Source organism: Neoarius graeffei, chromosome 14, assembly GCF_027579695.1.
Source record: "Neoarius graeffei isolate fNeoGra1 chromosome 14, fNeoGra1.pri, whole genome shotgun sequence".
Lineage (NCBI taxonomy): Eukaryota > Metazoa > Chordata > Actinopteri > Siluriformes > Ariidae > Neoarius > Neoarius graeffei.
In genome coordinates, this window is record NC_083582.1 from 69,807,606 (window position 1) to 69,833,468 (window position 25,863).

Below are 25,863 nucleotides of genomic sequence, written 5' to 3' on the forward strand. Positions count from 1 at the left end.
CAGTCTCAGACATAGAGGACTCAGGATTTTATGTCAAGACAAGTCAAGACCACAACTGTGGTGATTTCAATTGCCTGCCCATTGTCCGATTTATTTGTAAACATCGTTACTGTGATTGGATGTAAAATTTCCTGCTTCAAACCAGGCTTGTCGTACGAGTCCGACTCGTGCCCTAATTTTAAGGACTCGTGACTTGACTTGGACTTGAGCACTGATGACTTGGACTTGTGCATTAACTGCATTCGGATTTGTAAATTGGAGACGAGAACTTGGATTTTTTTCTTTATTTTTTCTAACATGCCATAATTTGGCATAAGATGTTTATATCTACATTAATTTCTGTACGAATTTCATGCAAGAGTGTCACACCTGCACGCCTTGAAGTATGCAGACAGACTCTTGGGCGCGCTCCGGACAGCGCACGCGTCGAGCGGACTCTCACACGAGTGCCGTAAACGGTTTCACATAAAGGCATCAACAGCCACCGTCAAACAGTGTGGCTGGAGTCTTGTTCTTTGACTTGACTCGGATCAATAGTGGACTCGACTTGAAATTTTCTTTAATGACTTGGACTTGAACACCAGGGACTCGAGACTGGACTTGGACTTGAGGTTTAGTGACTCGACTACAACACTGCTTCAAACGTGACCAATAACATGACTCCTTGCCGATTTGAAAATTTTCTTCCTGTTAACGGCCGTCACCCCTCCCCCTCCCCGCACAATAGTCTGGTCTTGAGTCCATCTCCCCCTGCCTTGATCGTAACCCCTCAAAGTATTGGTCTCGGTCCTGACTACAACACTAGCCTGGGCCTGCCCATCCTAAGTGTGACGCAACACGGGGGCCTGTTGCGAACTTAGTCTGGCAAGGCAAGCTATCTCCAGCTCTTCCAAGTTCCCGAAAAATCGGGAGCCAATCAACTTTGAGCATCTCCAACGGCCCTGGGTAGAGGCATGTTCAAGGCAGTGACGTAGTAGAACTGCGACCGGAAGCCATAGATTGTTTACAGAATCTATGCCGGAAGTGCTTCATTCACTAGAAACATTACGAACATGGAGCAGCGGCAAGCCTTTGACACAGCGGTAGATGCTGTATTGAAAGCATTCAACGGGAAGTTCTCACTGAAAACGGAGCAAAGAGCAGCCCTGGAGGTATTTATCTTCTTCCTGTTACTCAAGCAGTTTCCGTCGCGTCACATACGTCAGAGGAAAGAGTGATGTGATTGGTTTAAGCTTCGTCACAGCCTTTTCTGGCTTCGACCAGTAGCAAACTGAGGCATTTCAGGGAGGCGGGTCAACCACGCGCTTTGGGAAACGGTTGGGCTTAATATCTTTGCCAGACCAATGCTCGCAGAGCTTTGAAGTTGTGTTAGCCAGACTACTACAACACTAGCATTACATATGCCAGGAAGCAAGTCAGAAAGCAAACCAGTAAATAAGGCAATAAGAAAACCAGTAAGTAACTCACTCAGTAAGTCAGTCATTAAAGCAATAAGGAAGTAACTCAATAAGATAGGAGCCCAGTAAATTCAGGCAACAAGTAATCTCGCAAGTAAGTCAGTCAGTCCATAGGTTTGCAAGTCAGTAAGTAAACAGCTAAATATTTAACAGTTGCATCATGGCCATCTTTAGCTACATTTGTAGTTTTGCTCAGGCTGCAATGAACAGGCAGCTTGTATATAAATATAAAATTTTACCTTTATACTGAGAATCCACGAAAAAAAAAAAAACAGAAAAAGAATAACACAACAGTCACGCACAAAAATATCCATGAACTGTGTCAAACTAATGACATTAGCTACACTCAAACATGAGGGTGTGAGTGGGTGCAGAGGCCATAATTAGCATAAACAGAGGATCAGAGTTATACTGTAGCTCTGCCCCGGTCACTAGACTTAAACACATCAGAGCTGCACAACAAGCTCAAATTTACATTCAGTAGACCACAACCCTCCCACATCCCCGCTTCATAAATCCACACAGCCAGCCAGTGCACAGAGACAAAAGCAGAGCCAGAGCCATCAGTCAGAGAGAGAGAGATGAATATTACACAGAGGGAGACAGCCAAGCACCTCCGTGAGACTTCTGCTGTAAAATTGGAGCTGGCAGCATGGCAGAAGCCAACAACCGGCTACACACAGACAGTTCATGATTCAAGGATTAATTTGTGTTTTGAGGCTGGCTGCCTACATTCCTGAGTGGAGAATATTCTGGATAACGCTGGATATTCTGGCACTCTGTCCACCGCAAGGTGACACAGTAGAGTGGCTTAATAGATGCAGCCACTGAGACGTCTCACACCTGACAGGACACATGGTGGCTTCTAAAATACTCCAGTTTCTGCTGGGGGGTTTTGTTGTTGTTTGTTTGTTTGCTTGTTTTTTTTAACAGGGCAAATACAGTATATTCTGTCGAACATATGGATGATCAAAGTGTCGTATTTAAATTGGGAACAAATATTACAAACAACAATGAAGAACTGGCTTCATCAAATAACCACTTCGACTGCAAGGTCAAGAGTTTTATTCCTAAACTATTAGGATTATCATTTTAACAATTATGAACACTTAAGGTAAATAAATAAATACTTCAGGTGCTAAATGATTTTAGCTTCTAAGGAGTTTGACTGAGAATCTTTTGTAAAAGTGAAAAGTTTCTTTAACAGATATCAATGCGCTGCCGAAGCGCGCAGAAGGTGTTAGTACGCCTGTCATTATAGTGCGGAATTTCCATAGCATAGAAAATCGCCACGTTTCAATTTGTGTAACTGAATTTGTTTCATATCACTGGTCATATAAACCTACGTAAACAGGAAAAACGCGGAAGAGTTTGGTCGCATCTAACTACAGCCCCAAAAAATACCATTGGCCATGCTGAGCCGAGCTACATTGCTAACAGGAGTGACAGCGCGTCTGACTGCGTCTGACTGACTGGGAGGTCGCGCAAAGCTCGGAGAGGTACGGAGCAGCTCGTCTCAATTCAGATAAGAGCATATTTCATTATGGAAGTACGGTGGACTGTTCCTTTCAGATTCTGCAGAGAACTTTTAGGAATGCGGGTAACAATTCTGACAAAGTTTAAAAAAAAAAAAGGAAATAAACTGACAAATTAAAATAAAATTTATTCTTTTTTTTTTTAAACAACAACAAAATACTCACAAACCATATGAAGGTTGAAAACTGACACCAAAAGCACCAAAATTTATTTCCCCAAAGATGCACTGTTTATTGACCCTGGAGCATTTTTGATGAAATATTATTAGTTATAATGGAAGTTTGGTGATCGGGTGTGTGCACTGTGCACTTCTCCCAGTGGTGAACTGGAGTTTCTGAGTTTAATCAGAGGTGAAATTGTCATTTGAAAAATTGCTCCAATTCTCTCAAACTGAGACAAACTGCTCCCTGGGGTGCTGCAAATGTCAGCCTTCCAAGTGACTACAGCCATCAAACCCACTGCATCTTCCGGCACAAACTCCCCAGAGACCAGGCGCAGCCCAGACACACACACACACACACACTCTCTCTCTCTCTCTCTCTCTCTCTCTCTCTCTCTCAGAGAACCTCAACCCTAGCACACAAGCACATGCACCATAATGATGGGCAAAAGAAGAGGTCACAGAGGTCATGAAACAACTCCCGTTACCATAGTTACTGGAAGGAAGAATGTGGGTTCCCCAGTATCCATCATGTTGGTAAAGTTCAGTCATGACTCAGTGATGGAGCACAGACAGAAAGTGACACGTGCGGCAACACAGAAGACGCAGGTCAGGCTGAGAGCAAAGACGGGCGCCTTCTCTGATCCATGCGTTTCAGATCTGAAATATTATTTAGCAATTTGCATTATATATGGTCATAAGGTCAGGTGATCTTGTGATTTGCGCATTTATAATGTAGTTTCCAAATACGCAGAACAAGCACTTCATCTGCAGCTGATTATTCTTTAAATTCACCAAAGATTCATCTAGTTTTCAAAATTGTAAATTGACAAACACGATTTTTACGCATTTATTAATTTGTAGCCGATGCAAAGCGTTGTAATTGAATTAGTTTCTACTGAAATTACATTCCAGGCTTCACATTTAAAATGTTATACATCATCAGGTGGCGATTCTACACATTTCATGGTCATGCCATACATCTTCATTCTGTGAACTTTTATTGCACATTCCGGCACTCACTCTACAGCCTGGCTATTAATTTAACCCACTGCGCATATTCTCTCTCTCTCTCTCTCTCTCTCTCTCTCTTTCTCACACATTCATGTCATGGCTCTTCTTCATCTTCATCCGGTGACCTGTCTTTGCACATTCTGTGACAGACTGTACAGCTTGGACTCCAAAACAACCCACACACACACACACACACACACCCCTTAAACATGTGTCGTTTACAAAATATGGACGAGTCACGGAATACAGATTCACAGAAAATAAAAAATATAGTACAAAAGCACGGATCTTTTATTCAAGGCGGTGTGATATTTTCCGTGAAATATAAATAGTTAAAATTAAATAGTAAATCAATAAAGTAAACATAAAATTCAGGGAAAATATTTTTATTATGAACTTCGGCAGTCCAAACACTTAATTGTTCTAGACTTCTTAATTTTTTTTTTTTTTTTTAACTGAGTTGACAATTCTGGCATCACGGATGGAACCATTTCCTGCATTTTGTACAATTAAAAATAAATCCATATTCTGGCATCCTACATGCACAGTAAAGTTTTATGATGTTCTGCATCGCTTATGGAAAGACGTATCTGCCGATTAGTAAAATTAACCATCCGTGATGCATCATCATGTGTATGAAATCCATAACCAATCTGTAATATACTTAAACATCCGTGACCAATCTGTAAATTACTAGCATCCGTGTTAAAATCAGTAACCACTCTATTCCGTATCCTTTTTTTTAATATATAAATATATTCCCGTGAATCCATAGTCCGTGACTCGTCTGTATTTTATCAACCACCTCAATATGTCCACTTTTCAAATTTGTACATTTTAGATTCTTATTTTTTTATTCTATTTTTATAAAATACTTGTCTTTTTTTTTTTTTAAATCCTTTTATATCTTAACTGTTCCAACCACCAAAGCAAATTCCTTGCATGTGAGAACGTACTTGGCAATAAACTTGATTCTGAAAGAACATTTTGGTGTCACAATCAGCAACAATTCAAATCAAAATCAGACTTCAATTTTATTATTATCATTATTTTTTTTTTTTAAACACTACATCTGGGACGTTAGGAAAAGCAAAACAGCACGGAGTCACTTTGCCATGATTTCAGCCAATAAGTACCACAAAAAGATTCACAACAAGGGCGATCATGCAGCGTAAAACCATGGCTGGATGCTTAAAAGCATTGTACTTCATAAATCATCATACATTTTGCTATATAACATGTGATGCTAGCTTGGAGGTAAAGCTGCTACGCTCTTGTAGCTACATTAAAATCTAACAAAACACTCCAGAGAGAAATATAACTCTAGTATATGGCTTACAACGAAAGACAGAACAACTGATAGACTTTTCAGAAATTAATGGTGTGGTTTTCAGAAGATTACATTATCATCGGCAGTGGAATTCTCTTGTAAACATTAGCATTATGAATCGATGTAGCACCACTGACCTTTTTTGCTCCCTTACAAAATATATTTCAGCTGTAATATTTTATAGCTTGTTTTAGTTATACTATACTCAAGTGTAAATGTATCATATCAAAAGTCTTGAATGTATTTTTGCAAAAAAGGAAAAACACAATGCATTTGTGTCAGCAAAACAACAACAATAATAATAAGCAGTATAGAGTAAAGAAACACTCAAAGATAATTGCTAGTGACATTTCAGTAGCAGTCACCATTACGCAACACTTGGCCAAGAATGGGGGGGAAAAAAACCCACCAAGAAATGTCAAATTTGAAACAGAGGGAAGAGAAATGTTACAGCACTGCAGAAGAATTCAGATCCAACCATTTCAACAGCACATTCTGTTGATTTACAGACTGTCACATGGTACCACATTACCTCAAATTAAAGGTGGTGCTCTTACGGTTACACAAGCACTTCATGATGACTGACAAACCTTGAGAAGCATTTATAAAGCATCTCTCCTGTTATCCTTTTTCTTGGTGATATGTTAAAGGAACAGTCCACCGTACTTCCATAATGAAATATGCTCTTATCTGAATTGAGACGAGCTGCTCCGTACCTCTCCGAGCTTTGCGCGACCTCCCAGTCAGTCAGACGCGCTGTCACTCCTGTTAGCAATGTAGCTCAGCTCAGTATGGCCAATGGTATTTTTTGGGGCTGTAGTTAGATGCGACCAAACTCTTCCGCGTTTTTCCTGTTTACATAGGTTTATATGACCAGTGATATGAAACAAGTTCAGTTACACAAATTGAAACGTAGCGATTTTCTATGCTATGGAAAGTCCGCACTATAATGACAGGTGTACTAACACCTTCTGCGCGCTTCGGCAGCGCATTGATCTCTGAGCTCCGTATCAATGCGCTGTCGAAGCGCACAGGTGGTGTTAGTACGCCTGTCATTATAGTGCGGACTTTCCATAGCATAGAAAATCGCTACATTTCAATTTGTGTAACTGAACTTGTTTCATGTCACTGGTCATATAAACCTATGTAAACAGGAAAAACGCGGAAGAGTTTGGTCGCATCTAACTACAGCCCCAAAAAAATACCATTGGCCATACTGAGCCTAGCTACATTGCTAACAGGAGTGACAGTGCGTCTGACTGACTGGGAGGTCACGCAAAGCTCGGAGAGGTACGGAGCAGCTCGTCTCAATTCAGATAAGAGCATATTTCATTATGGAAGTACGGTGGACTGTTCCTTTAAGGTCACGTTGGTGTATTATAGTGGTATGCAAAAGTTTGGGCACCCCTGGTCAAAATTGCTGTTACTGTGAACAGTGAAGCAAGTTGAAGATGAAATGATCTCCAAAAGGCATAAAGCTAAAGATGACTCATTCACTTTATATTTTAAGCAAAAACAATTTTTTATTTTCATCTTTTACATTTTCAAAATGACAAAAAAGGAAAAGGACCCGAAGCAAAAGTTTGGGCGCCCTGCGTGGTTAGTACCTAGTAACACCCCCTTCGGCAAGCATCACAGCTTGTAAACACTTTTTGTAGCCAGCTAATCATCTTTCAGTTCTTACCTGGGGGATTTTCACGCATTCGTCCTTGCAAAAGGCTTCCAGTTCTACAAGTTTCTTGGGCTGTCTTGCATGCACTGCTCTTTTGAGATCTATCCACAGATTTTCAAATGATGTTTAGGTCAGGGGACTGTGAGGGCCAGGGCAAAACCTTCAGCTTGTGCCTCTTGAGGTATTCCATTGTAGATTTTGAGGTGTGTTTTGGATCATCGTCTTATTGGAGGACCCATCCTACGACCAGTTCTGATCGAGGGAGTCGAGGTGGAGGCTGTGGATTCCTACAAGTACCTCGGGCTGTGGCTGGACAGCAAGCTGGACTGGACTTGCAACACCAAACACTTATACAGGAAGGGACAGAGCAGGCTATACTTCCTTAGGAGGCTGCGGTCCTTTAACATCTGCAGGAAACTCCTGTGGATGTTCTATCAGTCCGTGGTCGCCAGTGTCCTGTTTTACACTGTGGTGTGCTGGGGGGGCAGCACATCCAAGGAGGACACATCCAGGCTGGACAAACTGATCAGGCGGGCCGGCTCTGTGGTCGGCATGAAGTTGGACTCTCTGGTGACGGTGGCAGAGAAGAGGTCTATGGACAAACTATTGAACAGTCACCCTCTGCACACCGTCACCAGCAACCAGAGGAGCCTGCTCAGTGACAGAATGCTCCTTCCCCAGTGCAGGATGAACAGCCTTTATAGCTTCTCTAAAGAGCTCAACTGTTTTCAGCTGTGCTAACATGATTGTACAAAGGTTTTCTAATCATCCATTGGCCTTCTGAGGCAATGAGCAAACACATTGTACCATTAGAACACTGGAGTGAGAGTTGCTGGAAATGGGCCTCTATACACCTATGGAGATATTGCACCAAAAACCAGACTCCTTTGTCCCTCACGCCATCAGACTGTACAACTCCTCTCTCGGGGGGAGGAGGGGTAACAGGAGGACAGAGGATGGGAAGGAGCAGTAGCCTAGCCTGACAATAAGCAATACCGGACAATGTGCAATATAATGTGCAATATAAAGCGCAATCTCTCTCCTGCCGCCACCTTTCCCTCCACTCTCCCCCCTTCCTCTCTTCCCCATATCTTATTCTTTTTATATTTGTATATGTAAATAATTTATTTTAAATTTATCTAGAAGTTTTCTCTATTTCTTTTCTCTATCTGTAATGATGCTGCTGGAAACTTAATTTCCCTGAGGGAACCCTCCCAAAGGGATCAATAAAGTTATATCTAATCTAATCATCCTCTTTTTAACTTCAACTTTTTTACAGATGGTGTGATGTTTGCTTTCAGAGTTTGCTGGTATTTATTCGAATCCATGCTTCCCTCGACCAATGAAATGTGCCCTGTGCCACTGGCTGCAACACAACCCCAAAGCATGATCGATCCACATCCATGCTTCAGAGTTGGAGAGGTGTTCTTTTCCTGGAATTTGGCCCCCTTTTTTCTCCAAACATACCTTTGCACATTGTGGCCAAAAAGTTCTATTTTGATTTCATCAGTCCACAGGACTTGTTTCCAAAATGCATCAGGCTTATTTAGATGTTCATTTGCAAACTTCATACACTGAATTTTGTGGCTAGGATGCAGGAAAGGTTTTCTTCTGATGACTCTCTCATGAAGGTCATATTTGTTCAGGTGTCGCTGCATAGCAGAACAGTGCACCACCACTCCAGGGTCTGCTAAATCTTTCTGAAGGTCTTTTGCAGTCAAACAGGGGTTTTTATTTGCCTTTCTAGCAATCCAACGAGCAGTTCTTTCAGAAAGTTTTCTTCATCTTCCAGACCTCACCTTGAATCTCCACTGTTTCTGTTAACTGCCATTTCTTAATAACATTACGATCTGAGGAAACAGCTACCTGAAAACACTTTGCTACGTTCTTGTAGCCTTCTCCTGCTTTGTGAGCATCAATTATTTTATTATTCAGAATGCGAGGGAGTTGCTTAGAGGAGCCCATGGCTGTTGATTTTAGGGACAAGTTTGAGGAGTCAGAGAATTTATACAGCTTTGAAATCTGCATCATCTGACCTTTCCTAGAGAAGAAGTTGAACAAGCCACAGCTCAATAAGTTAATTAAGGTCTGGAACCTTGGTAAAAGTTACCTGAGAACTCAAATGTATTGAGGTGCCCAAACTTTCGCCTGGCGTTCCTTTTCTTTTCTCACTCTCCAATTGTACAAAATAAAAATAATACACAAATCTTGCAGAAAATGCTGAAAAGAAATGTCTCATCTTTACCTTTATGCCTTTTGGTGATCAGTTCATCTTCTGCTCACTTAACTATGCACAGTAACAGACATTTTCAGTAAGGGTGCCCAGACTTTTACATGCCACTGTAAAGGCAGCATTTGAGAAGAAGGAGGGAAAAAAAAAAATCTCACCTTTTCAGTACTTGTGCACATACATTTGGGTATCTGGATCCTACCAACCTAGAAACTCTGAAGAAACTCAGTCAGTTTCTTTCAGGCTGCCTGTTTCAGCTCCCCTTCTTATGTAAAGAGGGAAGCTTATGGGAATTATACCACCCTTAATCTCAGTTTCTCCACTCATGGCTTGAGAACTGCCTTTTCGAAGGATGCACCATCTAGCATTATGTTGAAGCGAGCTAAGCGCAGGAACTACTTTGTAGCCCAGAGCAGCGCACATCTTTACATCAACCCCCAGCTTCAGAGGACAGAAATACTGAGTGGATCGAGTTTATTTCTGATGCCAATTTCCCAGCTACAGTCAGCAAAAACTCATCTCATCTCATTATCTGTAGCCGCTTTATCCTGTTCTACAGGGTCGCAGGCAAGCTGGAGCCTATCCCAGCTGACTACGGGCGAAAGGCGGGGTACACCCTGGACAAGTCGCCAGGTCATCACAGGGCTGACACATAGACACAGACACTCACATTCACACCTACGGTCAATTTAGAGTCACCAGTTAACCTAACCTGCATGTCTTTGGACTGTGGGGGAAACCGGAGCACCCGGAGGAAACCCACGCGGACACGGGGAGAACATGCAAACTCCGCACAGAAAGGCCCTTGCCGGCCCCAGGGCTCGAACCCAGGACCTTCTTGCTGTGAGGCGACAGCGCTAACCACTACACCACCGTGCCGCCCGTCGGCAAAAACTGCCAAAAATAAATTAAATAAATAATAAAGAATGTCCTACCTAGAGTTGGGAAAAACTGCCTAGTAATAATAATAATCATCATCATCATCTGTGGCAAAACTGCTCCCTTGTATGCAACATCGCAGAGCTCTCAGAGTCAAGCTTTACTTAGTTTTCCCATTCATCGCCCTCTCTCCCTCTCCTTTCATGTACCGTACCTAAGGGCTTATGTTAAGTATGATCGAGCCACCTTAATACAACTAGGCAAACTGGGTCACATAGGATATACTAACATTAGTGAGCTCAATTCCTTCCCAGAATTACATTTCCACGCCGGAATGATGCTGAGCCAGGCCACAGCAGGGGGCTATTCCAACGACCTGAGGCCACCGTGCAGGAGCCGCAGGCATGGAGGCGCTGAGGCGTCAAGCAGAGCCTCCAGCACCTGGTTAGCAGAGGAAGGCTAATCCTCACGGTCATACTTTTTGTCAATGTCCAGTCTCTGGAAAATAAAATGGACGACCTGCTTTGTCAGACTGCTACACAGACGTATATTCAGAACTGTCCCGTGCTGGGTTTCTGTAACGGACAGAGAACCCCCGATGAGCCCCGAACACCTCCATGGTTTTCACAGCCGACCACGTTGCTGTGGAGTGCGGCAAAACCCGCAGGAGACGAACAGTGATTCTTGTTAAACAGTCCTGGTGTACTGACACTAGGGTAATATATCCCAGTCCTGTTCTGGGGATGTGGAATATATTACTTTAAATTACAGGCCATTTTACGTAATTACCGAGATAACTTCGATGCATTATAGAGAGTTGTGTTTACTTTTCTCTTCTGCCAACAAGCACAATGCACTCAGAAAACTGATCAGTGGACATGAGAATACCTATCCGGACACTGCTCTTGTTGTTTTGCGTGATCTTAAATCGCATTTACAATTATTTAAAAGATAATCATGCTATGCGTTTTGGCTGTTGAGGACGAGCTAATAGATGCATGTTAATTTTCTAGAAAGTTATTGGCGTTACTTGCTGCAGGAGCAACAATCCTGTTAACGCTATTAGTTTGTTAGTTGAATGGCATGCTCTGAAAACACACTACTTTCAGAGATGCGCTGTTTTTGAAAACGAATCAACACTTTGTGACCGATCAGATTCAAGAGTTCAGCAATGTGTTATAAATAGTCCTCAATTAAAATGCATTACTTAAAAAGGGAAAAAAAAGAACGGAGAAACTGGAAAACGAATTATACCACACTGCATCTGTCACCATCACCATCATCCTGTTGTAATCGAACATGCGAGGGTGTGTATTTGAAGAGGTTGCGTATGGAACAGCAGGCTTACTGGCGTCCTTAATTGATTGTTTCATTTACATTGCTCTCTACCAGCCAAGCAGCACCTACACCACCATGCCACAGCAGATGGGGAGGCATGTTTGCCAACACACTTTTATAAGCCTGAACGCTGACAAACTTATCCCACTGTGCTATCTACACAAACACAGCCACACACTAATGCGCTAAGTGTGTTTATTGCACCACAAATCCAAACACCATAGACAAACCAATACACACTCCAATACAGGTTTTCTCGACCCACACACACCTACACTGAAGCACTATTACCACTGTGCTTCACCGCAGTTACACAGAAACCAAATAACAGACGACAAAAAACTACTAAAACTAATTTAACTAAAACTAGCCACTTCTTATTAAAGATTAGCACTAGAAAACTGCTACTCGGCTAAACTAACCCTTTCAAATGGTACAACTTGAAGATTGTTGTAGCTTGGTGCCCTGTCAGTGGCTAAATGACGCAAAGTGCAATAGTCTGATGCATGCATATTTCACGGAAACTCTGAGCATTTATACTACCGTTCAAAAGTTTGGGGTCACCCAGACAATTTTGTGTTTTCCATGAAAAGTCACACTTTTATTTACCACCATAAGTTGTAAAACGAATAGAAAATATAGTCAAGACATTTTTCTGGCCATTTTGAGCATTTAATCGACCCCGCAAATGTGATGCTCCAGAAACTCAATCTGCTCAAAGGAAGCTCAGTTTTATAGCTTCTCTAAAGAGCTCAACTGTTTTCAGCTGTGCTAACATGATTGTACAAGGGTTTTCTAATCATCCATTAGCCTTCTGAGGCAATGAGCAAACACATTGTACCATTAGAACACTGGAGTGAGAGTTGCTGGAAATGGGCCTCTATACACCTATGGAGATATTGCACCAAAAACCAGACATCTGCAGCTAGAATAGTCATTTAGCACATTAGCAATGTATAGAGTGGATTTCTGATTAGTTTAAAGTGATCTTCATTGAAAAGAACAGTGCTTTTCTTTCAAAAATAAGGACATTTCAAAGTGACCCCAAACTTTTGAACGGTAGTGTATACTAGAGACGAACTGAAGGCATACAAGTCTCTTGATGCCTTGTTGCAGTTTTGGAGAACGTTCGAGATACAACTTCAAGGATGGACTCCAAGGTGCTGCTCAGCCAGACACCATAAACTCAACAGTTAGCTGAAAAACGTTAAATCAGCTAAACGTGACATGGCTATCTAACAAACTAGCTATTTAAAGCTAACGTAGATTTTAGGTGAGCTACACTGTCAGAAATAGGGCTACAGTAGGAGACCATTTCTGTACCCCAAGGTACAATCTACACTAATGTACCCCCTAGGGCTCATTATTGGACATCAAGATAACTATTGCCGCTTTTCCACTACCAACGCGGCTGAGTTGGGCTGAGCCGTGCCGTGCTGAGTTGGGCTGAGTGGGGCTGTTGGGGTTGCATTTCGACTACAACCGCGCTGAACTGTGCTGGCTGGAAGTGGGTGGACACATTGGGTGGAGTTAGCGAAAGTGGGTGGACGTCACGTGATGTCGTTAGGCGGCGCAAACAGTGACATCAGTGATCTTTTAAGCGGTAGTCTCACGACCCGGATAGTAAACAATAAACATGGAGGACATGGAGTCGTTAGTGTTGCTGGTCTTGGTGCTGTGGCTTGTTGTCACCGACAACGTCAACAGATACTGGCAAGAGCGTACAGATGAGGCGAGGCGCATAAGGCTTCAGAAATTCTCGTAATTCTTCTTCTTCCGGGTTTACGGTGTTTACAGATCACAGCGTGCTCGCAGGGCATGTGAGGACACTCCTCCTCACCAAACAGTGCACAGTGGAGTGTCTCCTCACGCCCCTAGCCCCACTCGGCTCGGTTTGGCTCGCTTCAGCCCCACTCCAAAACCGTGCAAGTTTTGGGTGCTGAGCAGGGCTGAAGCGAGCTGAGTCGTGCTGCTCTGAGGTAGTCGAAACGCGAGCCGTGTCGGGCTGAAGCGAGCTGAAAAAGGGTAGTGGAAAACGGCCATATGTGTCCCTTTTTAGGGTAAAAAAGGTACATATGTGTTCCCAAGCAGTATATAAATGGTACAAATAAGTACCTTAGAGAGTACTGCCCCAGTGACAAGCTGTAGTTCCCCTAAAGGTACAATAACATGCTTTGTTTTCTGAGCGTGTGTGTAGGTGTGTTAAAGCAATATAAATTAGGTACTGTATGTTAGCGAACTAATAGGTTTAATCCTGTTAAAGTAGTAGCTAGCAAGTAGTCAGGCGGTATTTGTTTATACTTGGAGGCGACTTTGCAAAATTTGCCAAGTCTTGTTTTTGGTAATAATATACAAGTTCAGATATAAATTCATAAATCTGGACTTGTTGTAATGTTTGAAGGCTGCTGTTTCATAGTTAATTATGCAGGGGATAGATTAGGGATAAAATTAGCTCATGTTTTAAGTCGTTCAAATTCTATAAAGCTGCTTTGCAACAATGTTAAAAACGCTATACAAATAAACTTGACTTGAAGGGAACTTTGCGCATAAAAAGAGCCCTGAAACCACATATAGGAAATTGGTATAAAAGTATTACATCATTAATATGCAATTATTATATCCATAATAGGTGTTTATTTGTGGCACACAGCCTTTTTACTCAGGTCAAAAGCATGGTTCATACATTAGATACACATTTAACCCTAAAAGGAACTAAACTACTGAGTGGGATCAGTTAGAACCTCAGAGGTGGTGTGGTGTGCTGCTCAGTCTATTCAACTGACATAACTTTTTGCTTTTAGGAACTCTATAGATTCTTTATCTAAAAGTATGTTTGTTTCAAGATCTCATCTCATTATCTCTAGCCGCTTTAATCCTTCTACAGGGTCGCAGGCAAGCTGGAGCCTATCCCAGCTGACTACGGGCGAAAGGCGGGGTACACCCTGGACAAGTCGCCAGGTCATCACAGGGCTGACACATAGACACAGACAACCATTCACACTCACATTCACACCTACGGTCAATTTAGAGTCACCAGTTAACCTAACCTGCATGTCTTTGGACTGTGGGGGAAACCGGAGCACCCGGAGGAAACCCACGCGGACACGGGGAGAACATGCAAACTCCACACAGAAAGGCCCTCGCCGGCCACGGGGCTCGAACCCAGGACCTTCTTGCTGTGAGGCGACAGCGCTAACCACTACACCACCATGCCGCCCTGTTTCAAGATTGATGAGAAAAAAAAAAAAAAGCGTTTAACACGGTGACTGATTTTCTGTTGGGGTCCCATAACTCTGAGATTTGTTGCAAAAATATTTCAGCAAGTTAGTCGCTTCTTTGTGTGTCTATCTTCAGATGTCTGCCATAATTAAGAATATAACTCTTTCTTACAAATTGTAGATAACTAGTGAACCTGTTATAGAGTTACTGAAATGTCTGATGCTCATCTGTCCATGCACTCTCCATACACAACCACAGACAGTCCAGCAGATACAGAGGAAACGGACATTGTCTAGTTGTGAAAGTGACATTGTTTACTTTTGAAAATAGTCCAGTGGCTTTTCTGGTCATAATACGTGTTACCAATAACTGCTTTCATCTTCTGTGTTTGAATCCTTAGGCAAAGTGTTACTTCTTGATGTAGTTTGGACATAAAAAAAAACCAGAAACTGCTAGCAGCTTAGTAATAAATGCATCACAGAAATGTCTGAAATGAGAGATTGTGAGCCGAGTTCTGGAATGTAGATAAGCTATAAATATTCTCAAGTTCTGTAGCAATAGTATAAATTATTTCTGGCTTTTTTATGTTCTCTATGTACTTAAATGTCTCATTTTAAACTTAACTTGATATCATGTAAATATATGATTTCTATTCACATAAAGTTAGTAAACGGGTAATAAAAAAATACAGATGTTATAATGGACTTAAGTGATACAGATGTGTGTGTTTGTTTGGGTTTTTTTTTTTTTAACATGCGATATTTAGCATTTCCTTTTTTTGGTGAAAATGGTGCCTGCTGACATTACAAGTAAAAATAATTTGTTTGGGATGTAAATAAAGGGTTAACACTGAGAAACCAGACTTGGCAAATTTTGCAAAGTAGGTTACATATGCTCCCTGACTAAGCCAACTTCACTGACATTATAGTTAGCCACTTAAACCCCATCAAAATTAAATAAAAGGTCAAAATTGCAGTCTAGCTTCTGCTGCTAGTTTATATGAAAGTAGAGAAACAGATAGCCAGATACTACAGAGCACAAAAGTTTATAGGTGAAACACATTTGGGTTACTATTCGACTTTAAATATAAAAATCTGTTCAGATGTAGAGATCAAAACTCAGTGTGTGTGTGTGTGTGTGTGTGTGTGTGTGTGTGTGTGTGTGTTCGTTCTTATACTGCCTACTACTGAGCACCAAATGTTCCCACAAGGATAGTAAAATCTCTCAATTTTGAACACGTGACCACAAGGAAAATGTTGATTTTGCTGTTTCGAACAAAAATAAAAAAAGAAAGCAAGCAAGCAAAGAGCTAAAAAGGTTATTTTCCATTACTGAGCTTAAAGTGCATATCACGGGTAAATTCAGGAGCAAGATCAATGTAATTCTCCTATTTTATATTAAACTTTGGTCAAATATCTGTCACATTTTGCATTTTGTGCATTTTTTTTTCCCTTGCGCAATACCAGAAAAATTCAGTTGAAATCGAGCCATTTGAGGCGAATTGGTCCACCTCTGAAAAAACTTGCCGTTTGGATTTCCCAGCAAACATTGATTTTCGTGACGTCGCGTGCGGAACACCTCCTTCTGAATCCTACGTCAGCGCTGGTTTGTTTATGAGAAAACGACCTGGTGGTTTTCTGCAAATTTCTTCAACGTTATCGCGTAATTATTAAAATGGTTAACAGATGTATCGTAGGAGGGTGTAGCAACACCGATCTTGATGGGATTAGTACTCATCGTTTCCCAAAAGACCGGACAATGAGAGAGAAATGGGAGCGCTCTGTGCGAGGCTCCCAGAAGCCGAGGACCAAGCAGAGCTGAGAAAAAGACCAAGAAAATCGGCAATTCACAAGTTGACTGTTGCCAGGGTAAGAAATAATTCTGACATCTCATTATATTCTTCATCCAAAAGTGAAGTAACATTGCGCTCAGGTGACAATTCCGTATTTCAATCCAAAATCGCTCGCTGCTAAACTTGGTCTACACAGGCTGTGCACTGAAACCGTGCAAAGCTCTCGCAGCCTGCTGGCGCTTCCGCAGGTGACGTCACGAATCTGGTTCCAGACTCCCTTGGGATTTTTCCAGACGTGTTTTGTTATTTTATTTTTTTCTGCTGTAGACAGACGGCCTTGTGCAAAATTACCCTTCTGGAGGAGTGCGTAAAGGGACGTACTTTCGTATAAAAAACATGAAATTGGTCCAGAATATGTACCTTAAGGTTAGGTTTAGGTGCAGACATAACATTAATTAATTGCATTAATAATTTCAATGGAAGGTCCTCAGAAGGATAGCAAGATGGTGTGTGCGCGCACATACGTGGAAATCAGAAACAGTGGCGCGTTCATATTTGTATTTTTTATTTTTTTGTAGACATGTGTAATGTGTGGGAAGCATCACTGAGACGTTGTGTGTGTGGATCAGCACTTACAATCCTGAGAAGAGCGATGTTTGAAAGTGAAGCGCAGATGACTCCTGTTAACATCCTCAATAGGGATGGCCACCTAGGAGACAAAACCAAAAAAAAAAAAACCCTTAACCCTAAAACACATCTCTCTCTCTCTCTCTCTCTCTCACACACACACACATACACATCTTGAAATAGAGTAAATTCTAAAAAAGCAGGAACATTCATATGAAACACGTAAAGAATAAAACACGACACAATGCGCTGATGCAGGAAAATAATCCACGTGTTTTTTTTTCCCTTTCCCTTGAGGTGTAAAACTTACTGACTGTTACAAAATGCTACCGTTCCAGTACATGATTTCCATAAACGTGAAATAAGCATCTTCACCCATCCAAAGATTACATGGTTCTCTGTTAAATATTTTTTAATCTATTTATTATTAGACTTAGTTTAGATATTTAATTTCCCTTTCCTTTTTTAAAGAAATGTAACAAGTAATGCCTCTATTTAATGCTGTCTGAAAGACCCATATGAAGAATTTGTCACACGGTTGTAAAGAAGCCGATAAAAAGATGAAATCCCAGCAGCAGTGAAAAGCACAAAGCACTGTCACAGCTGCTGCTGATTCACTGCTCCTTAAATGGAGCTTCATTTGTTTCCTCAACTCGGCACTTCCTGACAAAATAAACGCTCTTCCTTTTTGCATACTATATGCGCACTTCATTATTCTGCGGAAGATGAAACGGTTCAAACCTGTTTGTACTTTTCGCTTTGTATTTAAATCTGTCGACTACAACAAGACAAACGTGGAGCTTGGAGCTTTCTCACCTTGATGGTCTCGAACCAGCGCGGCTGTTTGACCTGATAGTAAATGACAGACTTGTACTCTGTAATTCCCTCATCTCCAGCGCCAGGGAAGACCACGTTCTGCAAAAGACACGCACTGAATTTACCAAAATTCAGTTTATAACACAAGGTTTTTAAACACATAGAAAGGCATTATTTTAATAATTTTTAATCAAAACCATTTATGTAACCGGAGTGACGTAGCTGAGGCTGACGAACTGTCACTGACAGTGCTGGCATTTCTACTTCTGGGATCTTTCCAGTATATTCCGATGTTTCAAGTGGCTCATGCTTAAAACTTTCCTATTTTGGCCATACCCACTTCTGAGTTATAGCCAAATACAGATAAACAACCCCAATTACAAAGAAGTTGGGCAGCTGCGTAAAAGATAAATGAAAACCGAATATGATTTGCAAAATCATGGAAACCCATATCTCATCTCATCTCATTATCTCTAGCCGCTTTATCCTGTTCTACAGGGTCGCAGGCAAGCTGGAGCCTATCCCAGCTGACTACGGGCGAAAGGCGGGGTACACCCTGGACAAGTCGCCAGGTCATCACAGGGCTGACACATAGACACAGACAACCATTCACACTCACATTCACATATACGGTCAATTTAGAGTCACCAGTTAACCTAACCTGCATGTCTTTGGACTGTGGGGGAAACCGGAGCACCCGGAGGAAACCCACGCGGACACGGGGAAAACATGCAAACTCCGCACAGAAAAGCCCTCGCCGGCCACGGGGCTCGAACCCGGACCTTCTTGCTGTGAGGCAACAGCGCTAACCACTACACCACAGTGCCGCCGAAACCCCATATTTAATTGAAAATAGTACAAAGACAACATATAAAATGTTGAACCTGAGAAATTTTAGTTTTTTGAAAAAAAATTATGCTCATTTTGAATTTCATGCCAGCAACACATTTCAAAAAAGTTGCAACAGGGGCGTGTTTACCCCTGTGCTGCATCACCTCTACTTTAAACAACAATGTAAATGTTTGGGAACTGAGGAGACCAATTGCTGTAGTTTTGAAAGTGAAATGTTGTCCCATTCTTGCCTAATATACAGTTTCGGTTACTCAACAGTTCTAAAGTGCTAAATGTTTTCAATGGGAAAAGGTCTGGACTGCAGGCAGGCCAGTTTAGCACCCGAACTCTTTTACGATGGAACCGTGCAGTTTTAAATATGTGCAGAATGCAATCTGGTATTGTCTTGCTGAAAGAAAGAAGGCCTTTCCTGAAAATGACGTCGCCCAGATGGCAGCATGTTTTTCTAAAACCTGTATACATCATTCAGCATTAATGGTGCTTTCCCAGATGTACAAGCTACCCTTGCCGTGTGCACTAATGCCCCCATACCATCACAGATGCTGGCTTTTGAACTGTGCACTGATAAGCCAGATGGTCCCTCTCCTCTTTAGCCTGGAGGACGTGGCGTCTGTGATTTCCAATAAGAATTTCAAATTTTGATTCGGCAGACCTCAGGACAGTTTCCCACTTCACCTCAGTCCATCATAAAAGATCTCAGGCCCAGAGAAGGTGGCGATGTTTCTGGATATTGTTCATATCCGGTTTTAACTTGCCTTTGTGGATGCAGTAATGAACTGTTTTCACAGACATTGGTTTTCTGAAGTGTTCCTGAGCCCATACAGTGATTTCCACTACACACACACACACATCTGTTTTAATGCAGTGTCTCCTGAGGGCCTGAAGATCATCCAGTATTGGTTTTCAGCCTTGTCTCTTGCATACAGAGAGATTTCTCCAGATTCTCTCAACCTTTTAATGATTTTATCTATCGTAGTGATGACTCACAAATCCTTTGCAATTTTACAGTGAGGAACGTTATTCTTAAACTGTTGCACTGTTTGCTCACAGTCTTTCACAAGGCGGTGAACCCCTCCCATCTTTACTTCTGAGAGACTCCGCCTCTCTGGGATGCTCTTCTTTTTTTTTTTTAATACCTAATCATGTTACTGACCTGTTGCCAATTAACCTAATTAGACATTACACAACCTTTCCAGTCTTTTGTTACCCCGTCCCAACTTTTTTTAGAACATGTTCCTGGCATTAAAGTCAAAATGAGCATATAGTTTTCAAAAAGCAAAAAAAAAAAAACAAATTCACAGTTTCAACATTTGATATGTATTTTCAATGAAATATAGGGTTTCCATGATTTGCAAATCATCACATTCTGGTTTTATTTCCATTTTCCATTTTAACAGTTCTTTTTCTGTGGCAGAATGATTGCGCAGCATACATCTTAAATAGGGGAAAAAGAACTAGGTGTACAAGTTTTAATTTTTTTAGGATTTTCTGAAATCAACACAGAGTCAAAATTACACACACAGGGTCGAACTTATACATCCAGCACACCCAATATTTGGTTAATTGTCGATCTTGGAGCAGGGGCTTCCTTCTTGGACGGCAGCTTCTCAGTCCATGGTGATGTAAAACTTGCTTGACTGTAGACACCAATGACAGGCAGCTTCCAGGCCTGTGCCTTGGTGGTTCCTAACAATCCAAACCAATTTCCTCTCAGCTGAGGATGACCGTTTGGTTTTACTTCCAGAGTTTGGCAAAGTGGCTACACCTTCCAATAACTTGTACATGTAAAACAAAACCTTTATTACTGCATGTTGGCACAAAGAAGCTACCAGCTGTAGTCAATTATGTTCACTGAGAAGAAGTGAAGAGACCTTGGCCTTGCCAAGTTAAAAGACATTTTCTAACTTTCAGCACCACTGAATTAAAGCTAGACTGCCTTTCAGATTTTTCAAGTGTAGGTCATAAAAAGAAATTTCCCTGACACCCAATTATTTTTGTTTAGTGGACCGAAAGCTACCGGATCCGAATCACAGACGTCCAATTTTATTAGGGTTTTTTTTTTAAATACAACAATTAATGAATTTAGAGCCACGTGGCCCTAAATTCTCCACTATTTTTTCCTGCTTCACCATGACCCAATTCAAGATACTACGTCATGCATCACATGATGGGTCTTCCCCGTTCATGCAAAGCATTGTGGGATACAAATTTGAAACAGGAGAGAAAAATGGAGGACGAGAGTGTGCGACTGAAACGTGAAAGAAATTAAACGACTCCAGTAACGGAAAGCGAGAAGAAAAGACGTTATGTTATATACGAAGGAAAGGAAACGCAGGACCAAACTAATAAATATCGGCGCTCAGCGAGCACCTCGGTGTGATCAGCTGTTCGTTTAGCGACAGAATGATGGAACTGTCAGTGCACGCTCAAAGATAAACCTGTGCATGCGCACACACACGGACTTCCTCTGTCTGCTGGACTGCGCGAAGCGAGCGATGTCATGCACATTATTTGCTTTAATCCTCTCAAATTAAATCACTTCCCAGCCACAGAATGGCCTGATATTTTATGAGATATTACAGTAAAACATATCACAATGACCACATTTCAGAGCGAACTAAATTTCACTGATTTTATGAAATCGAAAGGTTGTCTTGCTTCAATAGTGGGTGTATGTATATTTTGACCCTCTCTGTATGATTTTGACCATGTATATCTCAGAAACACCACCAAAATTAAAACTTGTGCACCAATTTCTTGTTTCTTTTTTTCTATTTAAGATGCATGTTGTACAACCATTGTGCTCTGGGGGTGGGGGGTGTTCAAAGAAATCACTGAAAGCCCAAAATTGCCATGACATTCATGTCCGTGATGAGTGTATGTAATCATCTTAATAATTTAAATATCAATTTAATGTAATTAACGTACGAACTTCCTATTAAAAAAAAAAAAAAAAAAACACCAGGCCAAGCTAAAAATCCATTTCACACTGTGCAGTTGGAAAAGTACAGCCCTAAATTAGACCATCCTTTTCCTTTTTTCTGACATGGGGGGATTCAGTGCATTTAAATTTAGCACATTTAATATTCACTGTAAGCGGAGTATAGCGCTTTATAATTGTTTCATACGGCTCTCCTGCTATATCCTTTATAAATCCACCCATTTATCCAACAATTCAAATATGTCATAAATAAAATATTGATTATTAAATATTTCATTGAACAAATATTAAATCAAATCATTCACTAAACTTTTGTAATACTTTTTTTTGGTGCAAATTACTTTAAGAATGATCAGGGAAGGAATGGGCAGACCACCAAAAAAAAAAAAAAAAACTACTCGGTTAACCCCATCAATCATCACTTAGGGCTTCTAACACTTTAAGACAGACACTAATTAAGAGCTCTAACTGACCAGCCATCTAACAGAGCCAGTGGGGGTCGGAACAACAGACAAGGGTTAGAGTCAGGAAAGTGCAGAGGTAAACAAGGCAAGTCAGAAATACATACAGACAGAAGGACTGATAGAGGCCGTCAGAATTGATTTCACTGATTCATGCGTGGATTTTTTTTTTTTTTTTTTGGGGGGGGGGGGCTACCGAATTTGAATCACAGACTTCCAATTTTATTTTATTTTTTTAATAGAACGATTAATGAATTTAAGGCCACGTGGCCCTAAATTCTCTGCTATTTTTTCCTCCTTCACCATGACCCAATACAAGATACTACGTCATGCGTCACGTAGTAGGCTTTCCCTGTTCGCGCAAGGCATCGTGGGATACAAATTTGAAACGGGAGAGAAAAATGGAGGATGTGAGTGTGCGAATGAAACGTGAAAAACCGACTACAGTAACGGAAAGAAAGTGAGAAGAAAAGACATCATGTTGTATACAAAGGAAAGGAAACGCAGGACCAAACTAATAAATATCGGCGCTCAGCGAGCACCTCGGTGTGATCAGCTGTTCGTTTAGCGACAGAACGATGGAACTGTCAGTGCACGCTCAAAGGTAAACCTGCGCATGCGCACACACACACGGACTTCCTCTGTCTGCTTGACTGCGCGAATCGAGCGATTTCATGCACATTATTTGCTTTAATCACCTCAAATTAAATAACTTCCCAGCCACAGAATGGCCTGATATTTTGTGAGATATTACAGAAATAAACATACATCACTATGGCCAAATTTCAGAGCGAACTAAATTTCACCGAGTTTATGAAATCGAAAGGCTGTCTAGCTTTAAGACGCCGCTTACACTCCCTCAGTTTACCACTGTCTTATCTGTACACTGAATGTCCTGAGCAGGAGCTCAGATTGCATTGCTAAAATAGTAATAATTTATTGATATGAGGTGTTTTGTGGTCAGTGTACTACACTGTAGTGCGTCATGTGGTAATGCATTATATATGACAATGCAACTTTCATAAATAATTACCATACACCAGTTGTAATTACGTTCTACGCATATACCTGCAACTCCGACAATATCTCATAAGACGGTTTTCAAAGTTCCTACTTTTAAAACTTATTTTTGATATGGTAATTTTCTTTAAGCAATTTCATTTACAACATGTCTCCGACAGCTCAAAATGCTCCTCCGGGCATTTAAAAAACTGCAGAGTTTCCGGGGGCCTCTGGCGACCCCTGGCCTTACTGGGTTGACACCCCCCCTCCTTCCCATTTTCCTGGATCCGCCCCTGCTGATTTAATATAATTGGAATACGTATAAGGTTTACGAATTCTTTGGCAAAACACATATATTCAAATATAATGCTTTTAAACCTTTTACACAAACTCGAAATATGGTGCCTAAAAGAGCTTTGTCTCATTTACAGATTTTTTTTATTTAATTGCAAATTAATTCTCTGAATAAACGTAAAAATAGCGTGTCCTAAAATTGACATACTGTGGTCGACTCTCAAACGGGAAATAATTGTGCATATAGTGCACTATACAATCCCTCAACACCATTATCATTCATATATATATATATATATATATATATATATATATATATATATATATATATATTGTGCGATTATACCGAGAAGCCATTTAGTATTCATTATAATCATGAGAGACAGAGAGAAAGAGAGAACACGTCAGACAGATGGAGGGCAGATGGTTTAGCAGAGTCTCCTGCTCAACATCTTTAAAGGGCAGGTGGGCAACAGCAGACTGATCACCTGGCAACTGAGACAGTGTGTGTGTGTGTGTGTGTGTGTGTGTGTGTGTGTGTGTGTGTGTGTGTGTGTGTGTGTCTGTCTGCGTGCTTAACAGAGAATACCAAGTCTCATCATATACCTCCAGTCTCTTTCCTTCCTCATCATACACAGACATGGTGACTTCCACATTCTTGGGCGTGGTTTTACTGCCTTTATCAAAGTCCCCGTGAGTCAGCGTCACATAAATGTCATTACGAACATCGCCTGAAAAAAAAACCCACAACAGAAAGAACAGGTTTTTAGAACAGATAAAAACACAGGGTTAAATCACAGCTGATAATTCACTAATGGACCAAATATTTAAGAGCACGACATTGTCGTTAGCAGGTTTCTCTCGGTTCTCACTGACATTTAGAAGAAACCACTTTCTTAGACCCCGACAGCAGACCACATTTATAATTCTTTATAACGTTGCTCTTATCTGTTTAATTGATCAATTTATTTCACAGAATTAAAACTTTCAGCGTGCAGAAATAAGTACATGCTTCGCAAATGTAAAACACAAACGCTGAAGCAGAGGAAAACAGTGCAGGGATTTGGGGTGATGTATGGGTTTAATTTGCACCTGGCATGATGATCTCAGGGAAGCCCATTTTGCGAGCGACGGCAGTGGAGCGGTCCACCAGGTGGGGGAAATCCTTCCGGATCTGATGGATATCACCTGGCAACAGCTTCAGAGTGACCCAAAGCCCTAAGCAAAACAGAGACCGGAGGGAATTACACAATCTCAGACTTGCTGTAAGTAACACACCCCCAATCCTTTGAGAAATTTTGCAATATGCAATAAAACACTCACATAAGATAAGATAAGATTTGTGCCTTATCTGTAAATAGCTATTTGGAATGTGATCGTGAATACTGTAGCACTGCACTCTGGCATTTTCTTCACCAGAGAGACTTACTGAACATTAAAGAGCCTGAAAAAATGCCATACTTGGAAAGAAAAAGCTGGACCACTTTATTTTATCTTACAATAAATATTTAATTTCTAATACACAGGTTGGATACTGGACTTGAGTGAACAATACCAGACAGAGGTGGGTTTCCCAAAAGCCTCTTAAATGCGAAGGGCGTCTTAACTTGGAGAGACGGCATTCATTGTGCTGCTTGCTCTACCATTTAACGATGATCTTTGTGCTGCGATGCTTTTGGGAAACTCGGCACAGGTTTGTACAGCCGCAATGCACTAATTACTCGGAATACAGCAGATAGTTTTGTACTTCTGAATAATACTTGAAAATATAGGATACCAGTGTTACAGAAGACCAGAAAGGGCATAAATCCCCCCCCCTCCCCAATGATGTCAAAAAGATCAGGCTTACATGCGATACATCAGAAAGGAAGAGTACATCCTTTGAAGTTTTAAGCGGAAATAGCTGGTGTAGGGATATAACGGAGTTTGACCCTGAGCTTGAATGACTGTAAGGAAATCAACTTTATTTTTTCCCCCCAACTTGTCCCTCAGGGATCAGTAAAGTACATCTACGGTATCTATCCATCTATCCCGCTGTATGTTTTTCAGTGCTAGACAATTTCCAAATTAGTGTCTGTCACTTGAGAAGGTGACATTAGTGGTTCATTACCAGCCGACTTGAGGGACCGAGTCACCTCCATGGTTATATGTTTGACAGGTGCTGCCTAAATGGTTTGCTCACAAGACAAATGGTAATCAAAATCTTCAGGAACATGATGCAGAACTGCCATAACGCCAATATG

The 25,863-nt window shown here is 41.2% G+C and overlaps 1 protein-coding gene across 1 annotated transcript in view; it reads right to left on the reverse strand.

Annotated features, from left to right (window-relative positions):
* The window catches only part of dock1 (dedicator of cytokinesis 1), a 742,670-nt gene that overhangs the window by 537,377 nt on the left and 179,430 nt on the right, over positions 1-25,863 (reverse strand). The window contains exons 13-16 of the mRNA XM_060940282.1: positions 24,713-24,838; positions 24,227-24,351; positions 18,071-18,169; positions 17,264-17,336 (exon numbers count right to left, since the gene is read on the reverse strand). Coding sequence (XP_060796265.1) covers positions 17,264-17,336; positions 18,071-18,169; positions 24,227-24,351; positions 24,713-24,838 — 423 coding nt within the window. The remainder of the gene's footprint in view (positions 1-17,263; positions 17,337-18,070; positions 18,170-24,226; positions 24,352-24,712; positions 24,839-25,863) is intronic.